At 41.5% G+C, this 16751-nt stretch overlaps 2 protein-coding genes across 4 annotated transcripts in view; one reads left to right on the top strand and one right to left on the bottom strand.

The window, feature by feature from the left end:
* Positions 1 to 10734, bottom strand: part of Tsp26A (Tetraspanin 26A) — a 67897-nt gene extending 57163 nt beyond the window's left edge. For 2 of the 3 annotated variants that reach the window (XM_037414085.2, XM_075879054.1), the window contains exons 1-2: positions 10571 to 10731; positions 4896 to 5090 (exon numbers count right to left, since the gene is read on the bottom strand). In XM_037414085.2, coding sequence (XP_037269982.2) covers positions 4896 to 5090; positions 10571 to 10726 — 351 coding nt within the window. In that variant the 5' untranslated portion in view covers positions 10727 to 10731. Of the gene's footprint in view, positions 1 to 4895; positions 5091 to 10570 lie in introns of all 3 variants that reach the window. The other variant, XM_037414086.2, reaches the window with a different exon arrangement.
* A 230-nt stretch (positions 10735 to 10964) lies between these two features.
* Positions 10965 to 15742, top strand: LOC119161546 (nudC domain-containing protein 2). Its single transcript, XM_037414087.2, has 2 exons — positions 10965 to 11121; positions 13362 to 15742. The coding sequence occupies exon 2, from the start codon at positions 13391 to 13393 to the stop codon at positions 13949 to 13951; it is 561 nt and encodes a 186-aa protein (XP_037269984.2). The 5' UTR covers positions 10965 to 11121; positions 13362 to 13390; the 3' UTR covers positions 13952 to 15742.
* Positions 15743 to 16751: the final 1009 nt, after the last annotated feature.

Here is a 16751-nt window from a genome sequence, read left to right as displayed (position 1 = left end):
TAACACTCTAAATATGAAAAATAAGCAACTCAGACCTCCAAGGAAAAAGGCTTTGCAAGTAAAAAAATGCTTGAAACGAAGCACACGCATGGTAAACCATGATGCTTCTCAACTGATATAGAGAGCTTTGTGCTGAAGCAATGAAGCAGCACCTATAGCAATGAAGCAGTTGGCAATTCACAATTTCTTTAAAAGGTCTGATGAGCACTAAATGACCAATAAACTTGTGGACTTTATATTTATGCTTTCTGTCCACTGCGTGCAGTTATGGCTTAAAAATGCCTGAAAATGTTTAATGTGATAAAGTCCATGGCTAATCGTAGTGCGTGGCATCACCTCACCCAGAGTCGTCCATCAGAGCACTTCTGATAATTCAAACTTCTTGATAATTCAAACAAAATTCGGAGGTCCCTACGAGTTTGAATTAATAGGAGTCAACAGTAGGCCTGGACCAAAACTTCACCAATGCATCCCCATCCCGGATAAGACATTGCGAAAAGTACACGAACAGATTATAAAAGAAAAACTAGAAGGAAAAGCTGCGCCACGAGGAATAGAACCTACGACCCCTCGCTCTGCAGCGCATAACGCTAGACCACAACGCGTATGTTCTTTGGCATACTAATGACGAGCTATTTAAACACACCTTTTCATTAAACGGAAACCTGAAGGGATCGGGAAAGTATGTTGCATTTAACAGTTCACTTTACCGAGAGACAAATGAGGGTGCAGAATACAAAACCTATCATATCGGAGGCAGTTATTCCATTTAGGCAACACTTGCATAACACATTTTCATTTAAGGAGAGAGTACTGTACTATTGGCGTGACTGAGAGCTCAATGACACTTCAGCATGTTCTCATTATCACTAGCGAGATGGCACGAAGTGTGATGAAGGACGAGTCTTAAAGATTGTCACTTTGCTCATTGCCATACACACGTGCTTCCTACCTATAGCATCTGTACTTTGCCCGTGCCCACATGTTTATCTTGCGATCTGATGCGTTTTGTACGTCGTTGCCTTCACTGCAGAGCGCACGGTGGTTACTTCGCTCGCTACAGTGGCTCCGTTTGCAAAAGGAGCATGCAGCTTAAACAAAGAAATGTAACAGTTATTAGTTCACGCCCGTCCCGTGTATATTCTTTTGGACAGTTTTTTGCGCTTGAGCAGCACACTGCAGATTTTGAGCTGGTTGCTGTTCTTCGTGTAACATTCCAGTTGTAGCTATCGCATTCGATGCTAGTCTCCCAGCGAAGTTGACTTTTTATGTGCTTGTTGATGTCACTTTTGCATGGGATTTACAAAATCCTGTATCCAGGTATATGTTAACAGCCTCAGCTAATTTAACAGTTAAATCCTGATTGAACAGTTATATCATGATCATGGGCATTAGTCGTCGGGATGGAGTTTTAACATCAAGGGTCAATGTGACTGCATTCATGTTAAAGGGACCAACAGCTGGCCAGAATGTGCGATTAGATTGCTGTAGAAATGAAAACAGCATGAAATATAGCGACATATTCCAGCATTCTTTTCGCGTTGTGGCTAGGATTTATATTTTTAAATGATCAAAAACCATTTGTTGGCAGCCTAGCGGAAGAGCCTTGAAGATCGATTATACAATATGAAGTCTATCACTTTGCTGAACGTGGTCGCGTAGTCCAATGCTGTCGTGCATGCCAGTACTCGGAATTAGAGTGTGTATATTATTTATTATCCAGCCCCGCTTAATTCTGTGCTGCTTAAGGACGTAACACAAAATTTGGTATATGTGAAGCCAGCAAAACGACTGCGTGCACATTATGAGCATGGCATGTAGTCATGTTCTTACAAGACACGCATGTCATGATTATCATGTTTGCACCAGTCATATAACATAATCATTCATTCAAGTCGCGCGATACCAAATTTGGTGTATGTGAAGCTAGCGGAACGACCGCAAACGCATCATGAGCGTGGCATGTAGTCATGTTCTTACATGACATGCATGTCATGGTTTCCACGTGAGGGCCTACCACTTATGTTCGCCATGCAGTCATGTCATACCATACCAGTTTTGAGATATGTCATGTGAACGAAACCACCGCAGAAGCAGTGTTGCGACCGGCCTTTGCAGGCACTGGAGATTCGGGATGAAGACACTGAGGAAGGAGGAAGTTCAATATAGTACAGAGGGTTTATTTACATTATGTACATGGTGAGCTCGACATGGTGAGCTCTCGAATGTGGTGCACCTTCAAATGATTTGGTTGGCTCATTATAATGTGTAAATTCTCCTCAGATCTCAAGATCGGGGAACGCGTGCAGACGGCACTGTCCAATCATACACTGTTACACACAACCTGCGAGGGTGGTGAGCATACAGGGCTTACGTAAACGTCCAATATTGAAGCGTGATCACTGCACTCCAATGTGGCACTAACTGGGCTCTTCTTCGTCGTGTGTGTGCCGCTGGGCCGGGGGTCCCAAGCTCACAACAGCATACAACAAAGGAGCTGCCGCAGTAGCTCAAAAAGGTCCCCCGGACTGCTTGATCGATTAGTGGGGCGATTTGCGACTGCCGCCACCGTCCCTTCCAAGAAAGATGTTGCACTTGTCTCGTGAAACGGCTTACGGTGTCGCTATGGTACAACGCCTCACCCTCCGGCTAGGAGGGACAATACATGGCGGATATAGGCAGGCAGCCGATCGGCAGCTTTATTGAGGATCGAAAGAACGTCGCTCTCTTTTAAGCCTCGGCACCGGACGCAACAGCAGCAAGACCACGACATGTATATCATAACATTTAGGATATGCATGTCATGATTTTCATGTTATAACTAGCGAGTAGGGTTATAGCGAGCGGTGATGCAACCGTAGTCTTCCGTCATGGGAACCAACTAACTAGAGAAATTGTCAAAGCCTTCCACATTAATAAAAGAGAAGATGGTTGCATTAGTCAGTCATCAGTGTCGTTAAGTAATCAACATGCCAGCTTTATCAAAGGACTTTGATAAACCACTTTATCAAAGGACTTTACCAAAAGAATCTAAGCATAACTGACGTATGCCATCGCTTGATGTTCGTGTGTACGTGGGTAGTCTTTCTTTTCTTTTTGTTTCTTTTTCAGACACTGTAAATCCACACCAACGTTCTTAATGATACCCAGCGCAGTCTTCTTTATATAAACGTGTTTAAGCTTATCTGCCGTGTATACCATCACTTGAAAAATGTTTTTTTTGGGAATGATTCTATGTTTGTAGTTCTTTTCTGTGTCGCTATAGATTTGGGCCATATATGAAGTGCTGCTTCTGAAATAAAATTAGTTGCGAGTGTAGCGAGTGTCGTGTTTTCTTATCCTCTGTGTCTGTCAAATTTGCGCAACTATATTACATGTTGAATTTATAACTAGCGACTTATGCTCGTCATACATTCATGTTATGTCATACCAATTTAGGTATAGATCCCATTATTCGAACGGCCAGGACAGCTAAAATTCATAGGCAAGTGGGTGGGCGGGCGGACAGATGGAATGACGGGTGGTTGCGTGGATGGATAGATAGACAGGCAGGAGACAGACATTTAGGATACAGTCAAACTCGCCGAAGTTCGCAAAAATTCTTCGCATTTAGAACAACGTTGTTGCCAAAAAACGAGACTCCAGCAAGATACAAGAGAAGCACTTTCGAATGCGCAAAACGGCACACCCAAACATCGAGTCAGCTTTACTGTTGTGGCAACAGGACGTGCGTGCTCGTAGAGTTCCAGTTAACGGACCTTCTTTGGACCAGAGCCGACCAACTCGCTGCAATTTTTCGACAGAGATGTCACCTTCACCGAGGGCTGGCTCAGCCAGTTGAAGGCACGGCATGGTGTTGTGTGCCGTGCAATGTGTGGACAGCTCGAAAGAGTCGATGAGAGACCGTGTTCAGCAGAAAATGCTCAGCAAACCGTGAGAGAAAAAGGACAATTTTGCATGGCTAAGTTAAACTTTTGGCGCCTTTGTGCCATCATAAACTATATGTTTTTTTTTTTTCTTTTCTGTCGTCGACGCAGGTCATGCCTGTGTCTTCAAATAATTGAATTTTTGTAAAAGTTTATTGTGCATACATTTATGATTTTGCTAGCCTAAAGTTATTTTGCCTGCTTGTTTTTGGCGCCTAAAACGCAATTTTTAGTGCCTAGAAATCCAGCCTCTTGTCATGACTGACATTGACAAACTGACAATGCATCTTGCCCACTTGTCCCCCCCCCCCCCCCCACCACCACCACCACGTAGCTTTCAATTCGCTCCCTGGTACAAATGGAAAGAAAAAGTGCTCAAAGCGTGTAACAAATTTATGCAAATCCACCTTCACTTGACAACAGATTGCAAAAATCTTTGCAGCACTCGACCTGTAAATTAAGATGCAGCACTCGACCTGTAAATTAAGAGACTTTTCATAAAGCTATTCAACGACTACCCAGAAAAGTGTTGTAGGGCCCCTCTATAGTTGCTCGTTTGAGCAGCATGGTGCTAGGGTTTTTAAACTGCGTTCTATGTTTCGTAACATGCACTGTCTTGCCTGGCTTGCTGCATGCACTTGGAATCTTGTGCACTATCTTAGTGTTTGCCACCTATGTGTTCCGAATAAAGTTGTTCCTACCAACCAACCTATGTGTTCCCTTCATATTTTGTGGACCGGTGGCAAGGGTTGGGGCTTGCCCGATTCGTGTAGCACATAAATTTTGCCGATGCACATGAAAAATATTCCTAGCTATACACAGTACCACTGTAAAAAAGGTAGATGTGAATTGTTCACACATTTACAAATCTGTTTGCCTCATACACAAGTAGGCATGTATACAGAGTGTAATTCATCTAGGTACATGAACCTCATTAAAACATGGAACGCAAAATAGAGGGTTTCTTACAGCAGCGAGCAGGCAGGTATTTTCTCTCAGGGCACCAACACATCCGGTGAAACCAATAATAAATGTGATGCCTCCAATGACAATCAGAACAAAAGCAGGGTCAAGTGCGATGTTGGTCAGTCGACTCAGGTTGTTGAAAATGTCTTTTTCTGTCCAGGCCCAAACACCAACAACCATGATGCTCAAGCCCATAAGCTGAAATAGAGAAGCATTATTCTTGAAACACTCATGCACACAAAACAGTTTACATTAGCATATTCCCCTTATATATGGCAATTACGATAATACTGTCCATTACAGGATCAAATTTACAGAGCTTTATTCAAATGCACTCGTAGTGAACTTAATGAAAGAAAAAATGGTAGAGTTGATTTTTACATATTTCAGTGACATAATCAGTGTAAGCGAACAAGTTTATTAAGAAGACAGTAACATTGTAATTTTTAAAAAAGTATTAACCTGAGCCTCAAAGTATATCATTATTTATCATTACCACAAAAGCATTAAAGAGCTTGCTTAGCAGGAAACATGGCCTCAGCAACATTGCGCGCAAACAAACAATCGAAGTTCTTCCAAGCGAAAACACGCGAGAAACATTCTGCGTGTTCCCCAGATGTCACTTAGCTGTTTTAGTAGCAGCTTTTCCAAGTGATACATGTCTGCCTATTAATGTAAATGCAAATGACCAGCGTTTGTTTTCAGTTAAGTTCATGTTTCAGGCTGATGCCCAGATCTACCCATTACTTTCAGTACAAGACTAATAATAAATGCTCGATGGGAATCAATTTGACAAAGAACCTACACTCAATCCATTTTGTACAGAATACCGAATGTTCTTGTGTACAAGTCCCACCTTTATAAAAGATACATTCTCAATTTTTAGGACTTACCCGGGGGGAAAATAAATGTAAGATGCACCTATTTTTTTACACTGTCAACACGATAAAACACAATGGTGTACACGGAGTATGTTCGTTGTGAAATGCTTAGTCGTGCACCGCATTGAATATCTGTAAGCAGCAGTATGAAACTTGACAATACTGTCTTGAGGCGCTGAAAACGAATATTTATACCACTGTATTCACAGCCACATCCTCCGGTACACTGTCAAAAGTTCTTCAACCTCAGTTGACAGCATCGCCTAGTTGCTGTTGTTGGCTTCCAAGTCACTCTTTTACACAGCATTATAAAGCACCTTGGAGCACATAGCCAGCATTACCTATAACGCATGAGGCTTGGCAGGAATATACAAACGATTGCACCGACCAGACGCTGCAACTACTGCAGGACTGGTGTAGTGCCTCATGTGGAAACTGATGATTATGATGTGGCACTTGTTTCTTTAAGTGGTCTTGTAGGCGCTACAAGGGTACAATAAAACGTAGCACCCTTCTTTGCTTATTGTCTCAGTTCCAGGTTTTAATGATCTGTTTGAGAACAAACAATTCAAACAACAAGAGTTTGCTCGACGATGGCTTTTCTAGTGGCCGTAATCTCCATGGTCGCTGCAGTGCTTGAACAGCAAGTAGGGGACACCTAAGAACACGCCCATTTCATTATCACAACACTCGATGTCTTTTACAAATGCTCTCACACTCAGTTTATCACACTTGCAAATGAAATATTGACATACGAGTTTCGGAATTGCACAATTTTTCGTGTATGAAAGACGCACCAGAAAAAATATAGGAAAAAAAGTGCATGTTAAGCACTGGAAAATGCAGTACTTATGTTTAACTAACTGCGTCTAAAATAAACGCAGTCAGTACGGTACGGAGTATGGCACCCATGCTGTGATAGGCCATGCGTAGCAGTTAGTGACTAACGAAAAATTTATGGCAACTGAATCTCAGGCTGATAAGCTAAACAGGCTCACTGCTATAACCTAGCAAGCTTTTGGATCTAGAAAAATACAATTAGCTATGGAACTGCATTAGGACTACTTTCCCCTGTCTGAACACAAGAAACAAATCAGGTAGCAAAAGCCCCTCTACAAGGTGCATCCTGCAAGGCATTTTCGGTGTTTACATTAAAGAGAAACTGAAGAAAAAAAAAAACATTTTGTGTATTAGTAGAGTACAGTTTCACACTCGTAAAAACAATACCTTGTACTGTGAAACGGCACTTGATGAACGAGAGAATGCATGCAAAAAAATGCAGGTGGAGACACCAAAGTGAAATTTCCACACTGAACACCATGATTACATTAAAAAGAAACTGAAGAAAAAACATTTTGTGTATTAGTAGAGTACAATTTCACACTCATAAAAACAATACCTTGTACTGCGAAACGGCACTTGGGGAACGAGAGAATGCGTGCAAAAAAATGCAGGTGGAGACACCAAAGTGAAATTCCCACACTGAACACCATGATGTCATGGATTCTGATGGCATCTGGTGGGTCCTACGCATTTCGATTGGTAAAGTGAAGTACATGTTCATCTGCAGGTGCAATAGACCTAATATACAATGTTTCAAAAAATTTCATTGAGCCCATGTTGCAAAAATACGAAAAATACATTTTGAAATTTTGAGAAATGCTCAGAAATTCAGGTGCAAAATTTTAAAATTAAACTTCAACCTTGACTTTTTCTGCTAGTAATGAACTTCTTAATGGTAATGGAATCAACTTGATAATGGAACTTGTGATATAGTTGTTAGAGTACAGTTTATCAATGTAAACCAACTCATTGTTTCAACTTAGTGCCTCTAAGAAGTGCAATACCTCGACAATGATTCATAACCTTGCTGCCTTTCTAATTATTTGTACAAGTTTTCCTGCCACGACATTAAACCGGACTGGTAGTTTTTGCTTTCAATAATGCAAAAGAACCAGTAACTTATGAAATAATTAAATGAGGGAAAGTGCAGTTTGAATTTCTAGTACATGTAGAAATGCCAATCTAGGTTATCTGCCTATTTTATTGTCAGTAGCAGCAGATGCTATGTACCTGAAGCACAGGGCAGATGGATAATATGAGTAAATGATACAACTGCAGTAATTACAACAGACACATGCACTAAAGGCAAAAAATTAGGGGCCCTAAAGGTTTGCCTTTAGGAGTTTAACGCAACAGCAACGTCCTGTTGAAGCCTAGTGTGTACATCAAACACTTAGTGCATGAAACCTTTTCGAATTCGCTATGCACTCACTACGTGGTCGCAGTAGCGTGTGTGCCTTTTGTAGTACAGTACTGGCTTTCATCCACGGCACCATTATGATAATCATAAATTTTGATGCCCGTTAGGAATGGACGCTTGCACAACGCATTATTACTGCAATATTTGATGTGTTGTGAAGCATGTATACAAGACGCGTGTGTTTGTGAAGAATGAAGGCTACTTTCACTGTATTTTCAAGCAGAGATGCGACCGTGTGGTAGAACATCCGCTTGCCACGCAAATGACCTGGGTTTGATCCCCACTTGGACCCAAACAACCCTTGTTCTGTCGAGACTCTGTTCCGAGATTTTTTATCATTTATTTATTTTATTTGCATCCTTCTCGATTTTTCGGTCACGCACAAGGGGATTTTTCGCTTGCAACCAACAATGCCGACACCGAAATTTCTGTGAAACGAGCTCTTTAACAATATCGCGTTAATAGAACACTATTCCACTTACTGCACCTACGGGCCCGAGAGATACAATGCGACAGCATTGAGTGCCACCTCAATCTTGCACACAGACTTCCACTTTGATACTCATCATTCAATCGATCTCTCTTCAAATCTCATCTCTGCTGTGCATAACAGAAGAGTATACTTATGACTAAACTTTTCTTCCATCTGTCTCTCACCCCAAAGTTCAATACCATGCCACTGATATAAAACTGCAATACCTATGCTCATCTGTGCACCACATATCACAATGAGAGCCAATTTAGCGACAAATGGGCCATCATTTGCTATGAACCCTTAACGTAGCACAGCAGATTACATCCGGTGCCGGGTTCAATACAGTTAGGAGTTTTACAGTCACCTTTTATTTACCTGTCAGAAATTGACCAGGTCAAAGCTTTACTAACCAACTACCACATATGGAAAGCCCTTCTCTTACTCGACATCCTCCTAAAGTTTGTAAAAGATTCATTTGCATATTTATTATTTGTTGATGTTCATTTATTATTTTATTCCCTCTCATCTGGAATCATAATCCCATTTTTCCTCCCTAAAGATAGTAGCATCCCAGCAGTACAGCAGATGTCGGCAAAAATCTGTTTTTCCAATAAGAAGACTATGCAATTCTGCAGGCTTCCTATCTTGCTGGAGGCTCCTTTATAGAAATGAGAGTGAAGACTTGGCATGTGGTGTGGTTTTCAATCAAGTTTCATTCTCATAGCAACTCGCATGCTATCGTATCTGACCAGCCTACCTGCATCAAGTCCAGCGGCAGTCACATGCTGGACATCTGTATGCGGTTGCATCAATGCAATTCAGCAATTAAATACATTTGATTCTACGCAGCTTGGTCAGCACAGGCCTGTAATATGTGGTTCAATGGCCGAACAAACTTCCCAGGCACCACTACAACACTGTTGATATGTTAGTATCACATTTTCATACAATGCAAACACTGCAAAATCAAATATTTACTCCACATTGCAACATGCGACCATGACACATGTTCTAACACTAAATACACTCAAGCCTGGCCACTAAAACATGCAATACATTTCTCAGAATGGCAAACGAGAAACGCCCATTATGTTAGTTTCTGTACAGCATGAGACATTATGACTGCATTGTTCATAATGAAACGTGTTTCAAACGAAGACAAGCATGTTCATTACACATTAATAACTCATCTACATGTTCTGCCTTAACAGAAGAATGACGCAGGAAAAGATAAATTCCCAGTATCAAGACAGCTTCCAGAAATTTTCCTGGTGGATTTCGCAAGCTAGTGCACATAAGCTTGCAATAAGGGTTGTTCCTCCACCGTCTGAATGGGAACTGGTAGAAAAATTACAGGCTATATTTACTAGTTTTTTTAATAATCGGAATACAAATGTGAATACGAATCTGATTGGTGCGCAAGAGTACCGTGCTATGAACGTGCACACACCCCTATCAAGTATAACTAAATGGTTTGGACGTTTACGCACAGCAAAATTCCCTTTTACAGAAGCAAAGACGGACGGTAGCCTCAAGTTTTATCACTGGCTGTACTGCTTCCAATGTCGATATCTATGACGCGTCACACCTGTTTTATTGTGAAAAATAACTTGTGCGCATTTCCGGCGTTTCTCAACAGTTGATAAGTTTTATATTTCAGACCTTCTCCTAAGGAAACAAGGCGTGGTTATCTAATGACGAGCTCCTAAAGGTGGAGGAAAAAGAGTAGTAGCAAACAACTAGTGAAGTATTTTCGTAAGCGGCTTTTTGTTTAGGTTAAGCACCAGTCGCATTTGTCATCTAGGCCTGATAAGCTTTATTACATGCAAGAGACGTCATGATCTAAAGATAGCGCGCAATAGTCATAGGTCTACTACAAAGCTTGCTGGCCACAAGGCGCAAGGTTAAAGATATCCAGGAAGGTCTTAAATCAAGCACGCGTCTCGCAAGCTAGAAGAAAGAAGGAGGGGGGGCCCGTGTCCACAAAAAAGAGATTGCGAGAATTCGAAGACCGCTTCAGGAGGAACTACAGCGAAGGCCGAATGACAGTGACACTCACCCAAAAAATCACATTGAAGCCGAAGATAAGATACTTGAGGCAACAACTTATTTCACTTTTGTCGCGCCTGTGTTTTCGCACGGGCATCCTGTTCCCATAGCGCTCAACTTCTTCACCATACGGAGCCATCTTGTCAATTACCTTCCTTCTTTCCATTTCTCTGACTTTCTGTACATCTTCTCATCCTTTTATACCCTCTCTCACTGAGTAAGTGTGTGTTTACTTACATTGGCACGTAATCAAGTTTGTTAAGCTATCATTAAAATGGCGTGTTTGTTCCTGCGTTTTAATTTAAAAAAGCAGCTTGATTGTTTGTTTACATTGGTAATGTGATGCCAATCTTTTTGCAAAATGCAATGATTCGTTTTAGCGCTAAATGCACATTACAGCATGGCTACCAGGGGCCCCAACCTATTTATTTTGCTGGGTGCATTATTTTGAGCGCGTGGTTAGGTTAGTGTACTGTGGCGAAGTAGAAAATTAATCGAGCAGTGGTGGGTTTTGAGTAGTACAGGGTTAGTAAAAGTATAGTTAGTTGAAGTAGCTGATTGGTAAGTAACTGGCATGTCGTTTTTCTATTGAAACTGAATTTTTTAATGCTAATAGTTGGTGGACAACAAAAACATGCACATTGGCATAGGCACATAATCACTCGTCTATTAGCGCAGCAGTAAAGTTTATTTTTTGTTTAGCAGCGTTTATGTCTAGGCGCAAATTCTGTGCTGTGATGCGTGTATGTTGGTCACCTTATTTAATCATAACACGTGAACCTCACCATTGCTCCTCGAATTATGTGTATAACCACATAATTACTAACATAAAACGTCTTTGTTACAGATCACAGACAGCTGCGCAACATGCGCCGGTGTTCATTTATTGTATATCCTTGTTAATGATAAGTGTTTAGACTTTATTAAGTGTTTTTGTTCTCTTTTCAGTTTGTGCGCGGTGTAATTTAGTCGTTGGGTTTAATTTATGCAAACATGAGGTCACTGTAGGAGTGCTATGCGCCATAGTTTCTGTGCAATGTTCTAACTCTATTCTCGTAGCTACAACCACAGGTATTTCCGACTTTTGTCTAACAAGTATTCATCTTCCTCTTTGATACGTTGCGAAATGCAAGATAATGATATAAACACAAGAAGAATATTTGCTCCACTCCATGAGTGCTCCAAATAGCATTCGTTGCTAGTAATTTAACTAGTGATGTCACACAACTTAAACCATTATGAAACGCGCAACGTGGCCTTTGAAAGTGAAGATAAATAGAAAAATAAATGGAGGCAGGGCTCATTGCGTGATTTGTATGTAGATGCTTGCCGGTGCTAGGTGAGAAAGAAGGAGCATATGCCCGCATTAACTGCTCTGTTGACTAATTTAAACTCCTTTAGTAAAATGGTTTCTTGGTGGCACCTTGCAACTTTTTAACAAAATTTGGAATGGGTACTGCTAAGGGACCCTTTAACCAGCATGCAAATTTTCACTGACATGAGGGCAAAAAACAAAATGAACAGGGTGCTATCCAACTTGTCCCTCCATGAACTGTATATCATTGTAACTTTTTTAGATATGATTATCATAGTATGATGTACAGTCGACCACAGAATTTTGGGGACCACGAGAGCGCATGCCAATAAGCGCTTATCTACAGTATGACCATCACATTGCTGTTTCATAGGAGTATCAAAACTATCACATCGTGCCTCAAAGGTTGGCTAAGTGTCACTTTGTGATAAAGATTGCTATGTTCAGCTACTTGTACATGAATGTCGATACGAAATGGAGGAAGCGAACCAGAAAATTGACGGGTAAATACTTAGAAAACAGCAGGGGGCCAAACCAAAAAGAACTATCTGTTAAGAAGAAGGTGAAGGAAACGGAAACTGACATGTGGAGAATGGGCATGATTAAGAAGTCCGCGCTAGAGATCTATCGAAATTTCAGGCAGGAAATTGCCAAGGAAAGGATCTATGATAGTACTACGGGTAGTTTTCTACTGTTTGAGTCCAGGACAGCAGTATTGCGAACCAAGACATATCGGGTCAAATACGAAGGGGTAGACACGGTATGCAGTGCATGCGGAGAGGAGGAGGAAACTGCGGAACTCCTGATAATGTTCTGTAAAGGGCTTCACCCTATAGTACAGGACGATGGCGCAGAGTTTTTCAAAGCAGTGGGGTTTAGAGACAGGGAGGGTAAAATAGACTTTAAGTGGGTAGAATTAACTAGAAGGAGGTTATCTGATAGGTGGCTAAAGTCAAGGCACGAGTGAAAATTAAACCATTCACTGCAAAGTACCAGTCCTATATTTCACTGTTTAAAGGGGGAAAAAAAACATAAATCTAGTTGTTGGTTCACTAAGTATTACGGCTAGGTGGGGTTAGCCGCCACCCGATCTAAAGGGTACAGCCACATCAATCCATCCATCCATCCATGTGACTGATAACAGTTATGCTTTCCAAGCAGAAGCTCGTAGACGCAGATGCCAAAAGCGTGTCGTGTTGAAAAGCGAAAGGTGAAAAATATTTGTACCCAGTCAGAAAAGAGGCAGGCCATCAACTAGGGGAGGGATGCTTTCAGGGCGCTACGATGCTGGCGACTGCCGCTGACGTAGTGGAAGTGTCATGAAGAGGCTTTCGGCCAGGCGCTTGTGTGGTCCGTAAACTTTTGGGGTCGACTGTACCTACCATGCTTGTCTTTGATGGCCATACTTGGTCCGTGGTCCTTTAACAACTGTTAATCTTACTGCTCATGTTTTTTATAAGCTTTTCATTGCTCTCATTTGCTACAGATCTGACTTGTTCGTGAGAGCACACTAAAATGCCATTGTCACATTTTGATGAGCGGAGTGGTGCTGTGAGTTGCCCAACACCTTGGGGTCGCTGGTGGCAGACAGTGGCTGAAGTATTTGCCGAGATAGAAGTTCCCAAAGGCACACGAGGCAAGGATGTTCGGATCCAGATTACTCCTAAGCACATATCTTGCACAGTGCATGGAAAGGAGCTCTTTTCTGGGAACCTTCATCGCACTGTTGTTGCTGATGAATCAACGTGGACCATTGAGGAGCGGCAGCGTGTGTTGATTTTGCTTGTTAAGGCAGAACCTGCTAATTCGGAAAAGGTGTGGGAATCGCTGCTTGAGGGACAGTATGCACCAGATCCACATATCATGCACGAGATGATGAAGAAACTGGACCTCGAGAAGTTTCAAATAGAAAACCCAGGCTTTGACTTCAGTGGAGCCAAACTAGACAAAGCATACGACCGCATTCCAGGCCTTCACGACGACACTTTGGAAAGTCAAGCAATGGGATTTCATCTGCAACAAGCTGAGGGCAAATCTTCTGACATGATGGATGCTAATGCTGGAAGGCTTTTTTAGTGACTAAGTTATTAGGACTATCCTCTTTGTCTTCCTTCACCAATATTTGTTCCTTCATCTGTTGTTGCTTTTTATTGATTCATGTGTTGTTTATAATTTACTCTTTTTCATTACATCTGAATAGGTGCGTGAGCAGGGTCTCTCTTTTTTGGGGGAGGGTTGAGTTTAAAGCCCATATGAAATCACTGCAGATATTCTCAACATGTGGGGCAAGTTGAACACAAAACACTACTTGTAGGTTTTTGCATGTAGCTGCTAAAGTTTCTATTAAAATATTGACATTAATCTGCACTGTGCAACAATCTTGATGCGCCATCTCTCATGCATCGCTGTGGTGCCTGTTTAATCAAAAATTGGCTTGACTGCTTTATGTAGCCACTAGAAGTTTCTTGCATAGAAAGTTTCACAACAGACCAGCATTCTTTTGTGTAGCCGGATGAAATGTGGAAATGCCTGAAACACCTCAAGAAAAACAAAGAAGCAGGTTCTTCTTGTGGTGTTTTAGGCATCTAGAATTTTTCCCCATAATGATGCACCAACTCACTAACAAGTACTTTTTGGTACTAAAACTTGAGTGGTATGGCTTTCTGCTCCAAGGCAAATGAATGCAACATCTGTTTTTTTAATAATGACCAATGTTGTTGTGTAATCATTTGTTTGCTAGATCTGTGAATTGAATCATATAATGGGGCCAAAACTTGTTTTGAAGCCCTGGATAGCATTAAAGCATTCCAGAATTGCCAAATGCCGGCATTTAAAAGAAATTGTCAGCCGATTTCAAATGTTTATATAAATGCACATGCTTTGTTAACATGAAAAAGGGCCGAATAGTATTTCAATGACTCCAGGCAATACTTGACCATTTAGCTAATGAATAGCTGAAAATTTCCAAAAAGAAAACAAGGGCAGTTTCTTTCATCTCTGTGTTAATGTGGATGCTGTCTTATTGCAATCTGTGGACTTCATGCATGTGTTACTTGAAGCCAAAGCATCAAGAATCATATGGCTCCTAAAACCAGTACTTTGCATAAGAACAGCCTCCCGCATTTTGTACTATGTCATGCATGCATTGGAGAAAGGCGCACAAATAAACCATAAGTGCAAACATTGTCTGCTATGCTGTTTCTTGGAGCAAGAATCACTCCCTGCATCTTTTTACCTGTGGGGCCACCTTATGGACTGTAACAGATAGCAGCGTTATGTAACCTTGGTTTTATTTATTTTTTCATTTCAACACTTGTGCACGACAATTGTGTTGGCAATTTTGCTAGCGTACTTGTTTCTCTTGGCACTGCTTTTGGTTCCCTGCACTTCATTTCTTCAATATAAATAACCCTAGTCACATTGCCCTGAAAGGAACAGCATAACAGACAGCGCTTACACTGGAGATGCTGTGATACCCTCAGTCTCTCAGGTTATCACCACCATAAGGCAATCAGTATGCAGTCAAAACTTGTGTACTCTAGTTAGATAAACATGTAGCCAGCGATACTTAAATACCCACATTGTTTAGATGTGGCTAAGCGTGTTTGTAAGCATGTAAACTCAGTGTGTTTCATAAAAATGTGATTACTTGTGTGCTAGTCATTTCCATAATAAAACATCCTTCTTGTAATTCACTTTTCAATACTACTCTATGCTACTTCAAATCGTTACATGCCTGAAAAACAAAAAGAAATCGAAGAAGCTGCTTTCCGCAGTTGTTGGGAATCTTCCTCTGTGCCTATGTTCCCCTGTAGTGTGTGTTGTTTAGAGCATGGTATCACTGAATAAATGTCCAGTGCACTTTGACTGTTGATGTCTCTCTTGATCAAGTTGAAGAATGCAATTTTGATGCTTTTGTTCAGATACAGTATGGTATGTTTCTGTGGTCATGAAAAGCCAGCTTTAAGTTTGAGAACAATGTCACAACTGGTATTATATGCTGCTGTCACCATTTGTCTTAACACGAGTGCATTGTAAGCGCTCACCAAGTATCACTAGGCAGCAGCTGGGTGAGAAATGGCAAATAAATCTTGTAAAGTGTCTTTGCTAGCTATGTTAGGGTAGACATAAATTTAAGAAAAGACTCGCATGCAGCTCCATGTCCAACTACTCGCACCTCTGCACATGGCCGCTTCGGGGCATGATACAACAATTTTCATCAAAGCAAGAAGGTTGCGCCACAGTAGCCATCTAATTTTATTTTCTTTTTACATGCAGGACTTCGATTCAGCATGTGCACTCCTCAATATTATCTCTAGAAGTTTTAGTGCATGTGATCACACATCCAGTCACAAGGGCGTCGCCAGAAATGTTTCTCAGGGGGGGGCACACCGACCCGACTGGGTAGGGGGGAAGGCAGGCATCAGCTCTCCTCTGCGACGTGACTGTCAGCGGTATAGTCTGAGCAAATTCTGTACATGTATATCAAAGTCATGAGACTCCCCCTGTCTTCCCTTGCTATGCTTGTGAAGAGAGTAAGTAAAAGTAAAATCATCATCATCAGTCCGACTATGCCCACTGCAGGACAAAGGCCTCTCCCATGATCTGCCAATCAATTCGATAGTGTGCTTTCTACTACCACATTGTACCTGCAAATTTCTTAATCTCATTAGCCCACCTAACTTTGTGTCTCCTCTTTATGCGTTTGCCTTCTCTGAAAATCCAGTCGGTTATCCTTAATGACCAGCAATTATCCTGCCAACGTGCTACGTACCCGGCCCATGTTCATTTCTTCATCTTGATTTCAACTATTCCTTAACCCCGGTTTGTTCCCTAACCCACACTGCTTTCTTCTTGCCTCTTAAAGTTATACCTA

This window comes from Rhipicephalus microplus, chromosome X (assembly GCF_043290135.1).
Source record: "Rhipicephalus microplus isolate Deutch F79 chromosome X, USDA_Rmic, whole genome shotgun sequence".
NCBI lineage: Eukaryota > Metazoa > Arthropoda > Arachnida > Ixodida > Ixodidae > Rhipicephalus > Rhipicephalus microplus.
The sequence above is the reverse complement of the archived record's forward strand: the minus strand, read 5'-3'. Positions and strand labels throughout refer to the sequence as shown.